Consider the following 10,538-nt stretch of genomic DNA (forward strand, 5'->3'; position numbering starts at 1 on the left):
CGATTTCTATTAATAGTAATGTTTTTAATTTGAGGTTTTTAATACAAAAATGTATTAAAAACGGGAAAAAGTGAATAAAAAATAAACAATACACCTAAAACACTAGCTAGTATTCATTAAAAATAAACTATCCATTAGGATATTTACGGAAGCTGTGCTAATCTTGTTAATTTCTTTATGAATGGTAAAGTCTAGAAGCTAGCAACTAAGGCACTAATAGTACCCTAAATATGGCCCTGCTAACTGGTGCCTGAGTATACTAGCTCGTAAATCACGATAAGGGTATTTTTGGTTTACTTCTTGTTAGTCGCTAATAATAAAAGTGCTCTCTCTCTCTCTCTCTCAAAAAAAAAAAAAAATAAAAAAAAANATATATAAATATAAAAATAATTATAATACAAATAAAATATATAATAATAAAAATAAAAAGAATATAGATAGATCACCTGACTATAAAACGTGTAACAAACAAGAATTTCCGCTCCGGGAAAAAACCGAAGTTTTGAGGTAAAAAAGAATAAAGGAAATTCATCAACCGATTTCAATCAAAGAATTTTCAAACCAATAATTTAGTAAAAGTGCATTTTTCCTTCGATTTATATTTTAAAAAATCAATCCATCGTTATTATTAATGAACAAAAACTCGCCAAATGAACTTGAAAACTTTAGAATATACGTGAAAAACGTTAGCACACTTCTAAAGGTCAATCATGTTCTTATTTCTCGTAGCAGTTTTAGGAACATTTTTCACTTCCCTTAAAACCCCTAGCACAATAACACATTTCATACGATGCAACTATTGCGAGAAGGACACTGAACCAAATGCATTTTCAACTGCCCTAGAAAGATTCATAAATAACATTACTATTAAAAACATTAAACGCTCTTAACCAACAAGAACTCGCTAAATATATGTGTTACATGAATGAACATGTTAGCACACTTGATAGATGAAAATACCGAAAGGTCGTTTATATAAATTCGTAGAGCACAATAACATACGATTTCCTGACTACTCTGATTTTTGTGGAAATTCGAAACGTTTAACTTACATTGTAGGTATCATTTTCAAGTCGACATACAGGAAATGGAATGTGTAGGTAGGAAAACTTTAAGAAAATAACAAAAAAGCGCTCTCTCAGCTTAACTTTCACATATATTGAACTGGATATTAAAGATATTAAAAGTGAACGGTAAAAAACGATCAGATCTTTTAAGACATCTTTTCAGAATTTCATTTTTTATATTCCAATGTTCAAGTTATAAATAAATTATCAACGTGGAAGAATAAATTACAATTTGTTCCGACCGTGATTCGATTTTAATACTAAAAACTCGACATCTCTATTCGCAGATTTATGTTTAAACCCCGATCCAAATTCTCTGGTTTAGTGCTTTTGATCTAGCAAATAAGAATATTTATTTGTACAGATAATTAGCTTTATTAAAAACTTCAACTTTGTGACCTTTCGACCTCCATTTAGGTATGTATAAGCGCATGAAGGCCTATCTATGAAAGATCAACCAAATTATTATTTTAAAAAGAATGAGGAACACAAGTTGCAAATTATCCTATCGTGTGTTTTATTTAATAACAACCTTTTTAATGGAAATATTTTTAATTTAGAATAGAAAAATTGAACTTGAAGAAAAGGCTGAAAAGTGCTTTCATAGTAAACCTTAAGAAGTTAAAAAATTATTTATTCCTTTAATGAAAATTACAACAAATATAATTAGAATCAAAAAATCAATTAGAAAAGTCAATTCATTCTAAAACTTCTATTATCTAAAAATGATTATAAGTTCTTACCATAAAAAAGGAAAAAAGACAATGTACTGTACAAATTAGTCAGACGACCATAATAGGCAAATTATTTCCGCGTGTTTTTTATACAGTTATCTATCTATCAATAAGAATATTTTTCTTATAAAAAATTATTACTTTCCAAGGGAAATTAAACCGGAGATATTTTAAAAATTAAGTTTACTTGATAATTTTGTACACATTTTTGCTTGTATTTGTCGTTGTTCTTACAAAAGGAAGATAGTTCTGTTTAATATACTGTAAGGCCTTCTGCATATCAAAAAATATTTCATGTTAGTATTAAGTAAAAAATTATTAAAAATTTACGCTAGATGCTCGGTCCTGAACGAATTGAGGTATCTGTATGTGGGTAAGGGTTTTCTGACGAGGGAAGAGCTCACAGCCCTTCTGAACGGCTCCGATTGCTGGGGTCTTGTTGATTTTGCTCGGAAAGCCTGGTTTTACAGATATGAATACATTGGAATGTAGGGAATTAATATTCTCTTCGTCTTATTTTGTTTCTTTTTTGTTTGTCTTTTGTTTTTTTATTTTGTTCTGTTTGTCTTAATAAATATAATTTCTAGTTTGTGGGCTTCTAAATGCGAATTTTTTATTTTGTTCTGTTTGTCTTAATAAATATAATTTCTAGTTTGTGGGCTTCTAAATGCGAATTCTGTTTGCCTGTGGGGGACCCTTTGTAAGTTGGAATCCTTTTGTTCTTTGAAGTGTCATTTTTATAATTTTCCAAGTTTATCGCAATTCAACCTTGTAATTTGAACATCCTGTAAATAATTGTAACCTCTGAAGTTGATATTTTAAATTCTCCTTTTCTTATAATTATATAATTATGCATATTCTTGGATAGTAATGCACTCCGAACTCTGGCTGACGGTTTTAATACCATGCCATAATATTACTGTGTNATATATATATATATAAAGTGGAAGGTTTATGGGCCGACAAACAGCTGAGGTCATCGCCGGCCCTCCGCATGTATCATGCCATAATAATACTGTATTTTTTATTTTTAACTCTAAATTTTTTCATTTTGTAAATAAAGTATATCTATCTATCTATTAAAAATTTATTTAAATGAAAATTGTGATTTCATCATTGAGTTTAATCACAAGGATTTCGTAAAACACGAACCAATTCGGTCATTAAGAGCAAGTGGGCAGCTTGACAAAATGGTAGTTACATAAAACCAAGTTCAAAAGCATTGTCTGCCAGCTCGACATATTTATAATATTAACCTTTCCCGATATCCTGTTATAATCGTGACTTCGCCCTCCTCCAGCGTTGCATATCACTCAGAACAACCTATTATTAATTTTCACACATTAAGATTGTTATTATAACTATTATTTTCATAATGGAGATTGCAGGAAGTTTCCTTCTAATTGTCACGGATGGTTTCATAAATATATTCAGATTATGTAGAAAATAGAAACGCAGTTGGGCAATCAGATGTTCGAAGAAGAAAATATCTTCTCGACTTAATAGAGTTACTACTTGGACATGAACAGAGTGGGTGGTAATCCAAGGTTGCCCTGAGGGTAATTTAGGTCGAATCACATGACCGCCGTATTTGTATAAGTTGTATAAATTGGTCGCTCCCATTTTCCGCATACATCGTCTACTGTACATGGCTCAAAAAGACCAAGGACGAATATTTATGTTAATGCAAATTTTCGGTTTTGTTTAATGTTGAACGTTATGCTGATTTCCGTAGGTGTTTATTCATATGATTCTATTGCCCACTTCTTCCTCGTTTCTTGTTAAGGGCAAGTCACATAAATCATCGTACATTTTGTCCGCCGCCACAAGGATAATGACAAATAAAACTGAAGCATTTTGTCTGCGGGCTCGGATAACCGTTAGTCAATTAAAAGCGTTAATGAATAAATACAAAAAATTAAAAATATCATTGGGATATTTTATTTTATTCTAATATGTTTTGCTTTAATAAATTGGAAAATATTTAAACAATTATCAAATTAAAAAAATGCACTCGTAATATAACAACAAAACAAAGCGACACCAAACGGACCAGGTCAGAGTTGATCAGAAGAAACTAGATTAAACTTGAGAAAGAATAGAATAAACAACTTAAGAAAATGTGTTTATAAATGTTGTATTTTTTCTTTTGTGCTGGATTTAATATTTTCAAGGATCTTCCTAAGAGATTAAGGATGCGATTACCTGATATTTCAAAATTTTACATTGTCAATAAGTGATAAAATTAGGGAAATCCGAGAGATAAATATTTCATTAAGGGATAAAACTTATTTGATTTATTTTCTATTTTCGGCCTATCGTTTAATCCTTCTGGGCCGATGATAATCGTCCAGGCGGGGATTTTATTGAGTCTACCCTATTAGGTGGTACGTAATATATTTGTTATGTGCTATTGTCGAGAGGGCGTTCGGCTATTTGCAATAATCCTTTCCCTTCCAGGTCCAAGGACTTTCTTATTAATCCTGACTTGATCAAGTCGCTTCATTACCCGGTCTCGACGTTGGAAAGTGGATGCTTCAGGCCGGTTGACACCTTCCAATATAATTATAATAACTTATAATCACCTCTAATCTAATCTTCGGATCGTTTAAAAACGAATTTGGACGTTTAAACAGCGTATTTAACCAGTCGGCAATTGCCTTTCGGGAAATAAGGACCTACATTTTGGCAGTGGATTACTATAATCGGCGTATTTTTATAACTGTATTTTCGTTTTAACTAATATTTTTCTATCGGTAATCACAGTCATGCTATCAATGGATCCGCAAATTCTTGATGATTGTTTGTGTTTAGCTGTTTACCAATTTCTCGCCTTTTCTTGTGCATATCTGAGGCGCCAAACAACACGTCCAAGCAGACCTTTTAAACTACCAATGGCAAAAGTATGGTTTTTTAAATTATTTTATTTTTTAAACCAATACTACAATTGACTTTAATAATTTCACACAAATGGTAGATAATTAAATTTTATAAATAAAATTTCTTGAAAGTTAATTCATATATCCAGGGTAAGGTAAATTGTACTGAATTACTAAAGTTAGTTTAAATTCAAAATTAATTATTATGTAAATTTTCTTTTAAATTGTTAGAAAATTAGTTGAAAAGACTCATTAAAACTTGTTATGCGATCAATCAATGTTGATTGGGATTCGGGTTGTGGTCTTCAAACATACAATGTTATTATATCAACGCCCAAGCTTTCGACAAGTTTTATTACCTTCTTCAAGGGATCTACATAGAGACATAATCATTTAAATAGTTATAAATTATTTTGTCAGTTTGTTGTTACAGATACAAAGTCATAACTAAAAACACATTACACATTTCACGTTATGTATTTATATAAACTATATACATATATAATAAATAAATAAAAACCTCTTCTTAATAGCCTCTTACATATATATTTATTTTTTTTAAACAGTAACAATTACTTATCAATTAGTATTCTTTAGGTACATAAATATCACAGGCGTTTGACTAGAAAATTGTGTTTATCAGGTGGAAGGTTCCCCACACTATCACCTACTGATAACAATCATTTTCCACAATTTTTAAAACAAGATCTTAATTTCTAGTACATTGGTAATTGTATGTTATCACAGCCTGTTATAATAATTAAATAAATAAATGGATAAATAAATAAATATGTATGCAAGTATTGTTACGATCTTTGGAGAGAGACCTTGTCTTTTTCTAGAATCCCACTGTATATCACACTCAAATTATTCAAATCTGTTTTTGAATTACATGCCATGTTATCCTGATGAATAAATATCATTTCTCTCAAAAGTCTACGACCTGTATTTTGTTCTGAAGCCACAATTTTCACTCCATCCAAGTCAAAATTATGTTTCGTAGCATGTGCATATTTGGATAAGACTCATTAAAATTATTTTTTAAGACATAGGAAACAAAGAAATTTATTGTCTTATTGATTTTAGATGTTATAAATATATTTTTACAGAGGTCACAGAAAAAAGGATTAAAATTTTAGAGACCAGAACTCTGAACTATTTTTACCAATTTTGATTGAAATTCACATTATTACATATTCTGAACAGGCATTGTTTGATGTTGTTAACAATATTTTAAAAGAATTGGACAGAGGTTGTCATGTTTTTGGGATCTTTCAAGATTTAAAAAAAGGCTTTTAACTCCGTCGATCATTAGTTGTTATTAAAAATAAATAAATAAATAAATAAATAAGAAGAATTGTTGAGGTTCACTTATTAAATCTTATTAAATGGGAAGAACTCAGACAACAAAAATTGAAACAGTCTATAGCAATCCATTGCCTACCGTCTCTGGCGTCCCTCAAGGTACGGTTTTGTGTCCCCTGTTTTTTCTTTTATATATTAATGATCTTTTAAATTTAAAAATATCCGGTAAAATTTTTAGTTATGCGTGCATGATTTTTTCTGGAAAGATAATTGATAATTTGCTTATATCTATTAAAAATTATTATTATTATTAATTTTTAAGGGCATTTTAACGGCTAAGGTCATTTCACGCCCTAACATCCGAACCTTCTGTCATAGTTTAGCTATATCTGTTCTGTCTATTAACAATTATCTTAGATTTGTTAAAACATGGTTATATTCTAACTATTTACTTTTAAACAATGATAAATTCAGGTTTCATCACAAATTTAAACAATAGTTTTTAAAATTTTCTTGTTTGTATGTCTTTAAAAATAACATTTTTGCTAAATCGAACAGTGAGTATCAAACAAGACAAAAAGGACTTACTAATATTGTTTTATCGAAAGTAATCCAAAATAGTATAAATTAATTAAATCCAAACACTAATTTTTACTTGAATTTTTCATTAAATGTTGTTTTTAGGTTTCTATACAATCATAAAATTAATTTTAAGAAATTTAATTCTTATAATTTCAGAAAAATTATTACTGTAAAAATTGTAAATTTATAAATTGAACTTTCTTTGTGATATAATTGGCATCGTATGGCAATTATTGTATTCTTTAATTTTTATTTTATATTTTTTTTTAATTTATTGCATATTAACTTGTTTTTGCTTTTTTCTCTTAATTATTTTTTATTTCATTGACTTTTTCTTGGCCCTGGACCTCCTTATGGTTCATAAATAACTACTCAGAAAGCTGGGAGAGCAACAATGGTCGCTGGAAACCCTCAGGATGTATGCAAATGATAAATATTGTACCTCATTACAAATATATACATTATCATCTGTACAAAATTTGTGTATTTGTACAGATGATAATAAAAAAACGTAATAAAAAATTAAAGTATGGCTGGGAAAGGCAATTTACCTCCCCCCCCCCCGGTTGATTTTGTCCAAATTTTGATAGTTGATTAGAACCCAAAATTTAATATGTAATTCTATAGTTTTAAAAATAACTAATAAATTTCGTTGACTATGTTAAGGATGCATTCCGACCAAAGTAATTAACAATTAAATGTAGTTCTTATTGCCAAATTTCTTGGTGTTGTTAAAAGAATTTTTGTTTTTGAGAGTACGGAACAAAAGAGGTTAATTTTATCTTATTATTTGTTTATCATCAGTTTACAAAATTCTTTTGTTAACTAAATACCACATTATATTTTTTTAAGTCGATTTTTTTACTACGTTTTATATAGTTTGTTTAGATTCCCTTAAAGTTATAATGACTTATTTTTATCACATAATCCCTTCTATTTCCTAGCTAATATCTTTAGTTTGTGGCTTACCTTTGAAAAAGTTTACATTTGGAAACTTGAATATTTTACGAAAAAGTAGCGATTTGAAGATCGTGGAATTAATGTTTTCATCAGTAATGACTGTAATGGCAGCAATGATTTTGCTTCCTTGTATCATGGCATTAATTTTGTATCCACAGTGCAAATCATTCAAACTTGTAAAACTGTGTTGCAAATGAAAGGTGAAGGCCGTGATTTAATTAGCTGTTTATGCATGAGAAGCATCCTTCCGATTGAATATCCCTTGCCGAATCCTAGGTCTCGCTGACCTGAAAAGTCTATCAAGGCAACAGGACGTTGAAAAAGTATTATAAGGGGAAAGGAAGATCCCGGCTTTTAATGGTAATCCGTGACTGGGGAGTAGGTCAATCAAGGAACTTGACACACTAGAATGTCGCTGCTGTATGGAATGTCATCGGGACCTTCGTGAAAAACATGTTATTGCCGGAGCTGTACGTCATTAAAACTGTTAATGTAACTAAAAAATGCTTGAAATTACAACGACCATTGTTTAGGGTGGTATTATACAATTAATGATGATATTTATGATTATATCAAGAACAACTAAGAAATTATTCTCAAGTACTACTAGCAGGTTCATTTAAGAATAGTGAATAATGAAAAGTTAAATAGAATAAAGAAAAGAGCTGGAAGAGTAAAATCTTGTCCGCCTGGACTCGCTGTTGTACAGAATTTCTAGCAACATTAAAAAATATAATAAAAGATGTACTTTTTCAAAGTTTTTATATTTTATTTAACAGTAAACAATAGAAATTTCAATATTTAAAATAAAAGTATTGATACGAATAATTGAGTGAAGTGAATATCGAGTTTGTTATTGCATTTATAAATTATTAGTTTATATTTTGTTACGATTTTTATTAAATGGTGCTTATTTTGTTTTAGGCTGTGGTTGTGGGGTTGCTGGGCGCAGTAAATTGTAGCCCCTTGCCTTCAAGAGACATCCTTGCCGGGCAAGAGTTTTTGGAGCTTTACATGAGAACTCAGCCAAGAAGCAGCGGGTCGTATTTTATAAACAACAATATTATTCAAAACGAGGTTAAGTCGACGGTCCCACCTTTGACTTCGACGTCGATACCCGTAGTAACGGAAGCAACTACGGGCGTCACGTCTTGGACGACGGAAGCCGAAGAGGAACCGTCGTCGGAAGTGGTCAAAGTCAGCGTCACTTCTAGCATCGCCAGGCAGATGGCGAAACCGCACGAAATAACCAGAATAGCGACGACGCTCGACGAGCCGACCATCACCGCCATTCAGAGGAGCCATTTCGGCGTGGACGAGACATCAGGAGTTATTTCAATAAAGAAAGAACCACCGGAAAGTTCGTTTACGGTTGAGAGGAGTCAAAATGGAGAGAACACCAGCTTCACAGTGCGACAGATACACCAAGGAGATTCCACCAGCAGTTTCACGATACAGAGAAATGTTCCAATCAATTTAGAAAAAGTAGAAGAAAGGACTAGTTACACCGTCGTTTCGAAGCAAGAGCCTAAACAAGAGCCGTCGAATGAGGAAGAGACCGTCGTCGAACAAAGGACGTTCACGACTGAGGCCAGGACGGCACGAGGAGACCCCGCCAAAACTGTCGAACCGGCTAAAAATTGGCAATACCAGAGGCCACCGTTCACCCCCAAACAAGATAATCACGACGAGTCGAAAAGTTACACGTCGACTCAAATAAATACCGATGCTCCGAAAGCAGAAGAGTTCGTCGAGCGCCAGTCTACAAAGGCGTGGCCGCACCAGGAGAGGACGATCTTCTCGACGGAACGGGATCCAAGGGTGTACAGGCAGGAGGCCAGGAAAAACTGGGAGTATCAGGAAAGGGTTTACGCAGAGCCGGAGAAGAACTACGAGGTTGACGAGGCCGTGAGCGTCATGACCAACGGGAGGGTCCACGGTGTCCAGCCCGTCTCAACGCCGAGCCCGAACAAACTCGGCTACGTCGTCGAAGGGTCCAACTACAGGAAGTACCGCGTGGAAGAAAAGACACCCGACGGCTTCATAGTCGGCGAGTATGGCGTGGTCAGCCACGACGACGGATCTCTGCGCGGGGTCAGATACACGGCCGACTCGAACATCAACCCCAGGCTCATATACGACGCTTTAGTGAAATTCCTTTCGCTCAAATAATCCCTCGACGACTCGTTAGCTTTTGTTTTTAAAAAGTTCGAACTATTGAGTTTTCTTTCGGGATTCGAATTCGATGCGGCTAGTCATGCTGACCGGAATATCCCATTCTCGGGGCTATTAGGACGACCCGGAGGGGACTCGAACGGGACCAGGAACGCCATCCAGGAGTTCTTTGTCCCGTTTCGCCCTCGGCTTGAACTCATAGCCCCACAACTTGTAAACTGAGAAAAAAAATAAACCTTAGTCAAAGACCGCATGCATCATACAAAAATAAAAAGGCTTTCATTCCTAAAGACGATTCAATCCCAGTGAACCCATATTTTGTATCTTCGATGTGTATATATGTGTATATTTTATATTATTATTATATAGGTTTAGCTGTGTGTGACTCAGGATTTTGAATGAAAATAATATATTATAAAAAATAGCTCCTGAATTTGAAGAAATTTGTTTACCTCGCATTATTAATCAACCTACAACGAAACATAAAGGGTTTAAAGGCTTTTTTAAGTAATTAATCATTTTTGTAATACAAGTTTAACTATTTAAACATGGAGAATATTACAGAAATCTTAACAGGTAAGAAAAAGTAAAAACTCTGCTTCTGCCAATTTGACAACAACAAGAAATGCGAAGTACTGTCTAAACTGCGATATATAATAAGTTTTTAAATAAACAAAATTAGCACACAATATATTATTAAAACTCATGCATACCATAAGTATTAAGTACAGAGATTACCAAGGTCGTAAATCTCATATAGTAGAGATCCTAAAGAGTCAACGATTTATGGTTATAAAATCATAAGCAATGCAACTAAGTTAAGGGATTCATTCATG

General features: G+C 32.6%; 1 protein-coding gene across 2 annotated transcripts in view; it reads left to right on the forward strand.

Annotated features, from left to right (window-relative positions):
* The window catches only part of LOC106665116, a 42,856-nt gene extending 32,730 nt beyond the window's left edge, over nucleotides 1-10,126 (forward strand). The window contains exons 1-2 of one of the 2 annotated variants that reach the window (XM_014391327.2): nucleotides 4,551-4,704; nucleotides 8,452-10,126. In XM_014391327.2, the coding sequence (XP_014246813.1) occupies nucleotides 4,570-4,704; nucleotides 8,452-9,699 (1,383 nt within the window). In that variant the 5' untranslated portion in view covers nucleotides 4,551-4,569 and the 3' untranslated portion in view covers nucleotides 9,700-10,126. Of the gene's footprint in view, nucleotides 1-4,550; nucleotides 4,705-8,451 lie in introns of those variants that run through there. The other variant, XM_014391328.2, reaches the window with a different exon arrangement.
* The last annotated feature ends 412 nt before the right edge of the window (nucleotides 10,127-10,538 follow it).

Source organism: Cimex lectularius, unplaced genomic scaffold, assembly GCF_000648675.2.
Source record: "Cimex lectularius strain Harlan isolate CLEC.00 unplaced genomic scaffold, Clec_2.1 scaffold32, whole genome shotgun sequence".
Taxonomy (NCBI): Eukaryota; Metazoa; Arthropoda; class Insecta; order Hemiptera; family Cimicidae; genus Cimex; species Cimex lectularius.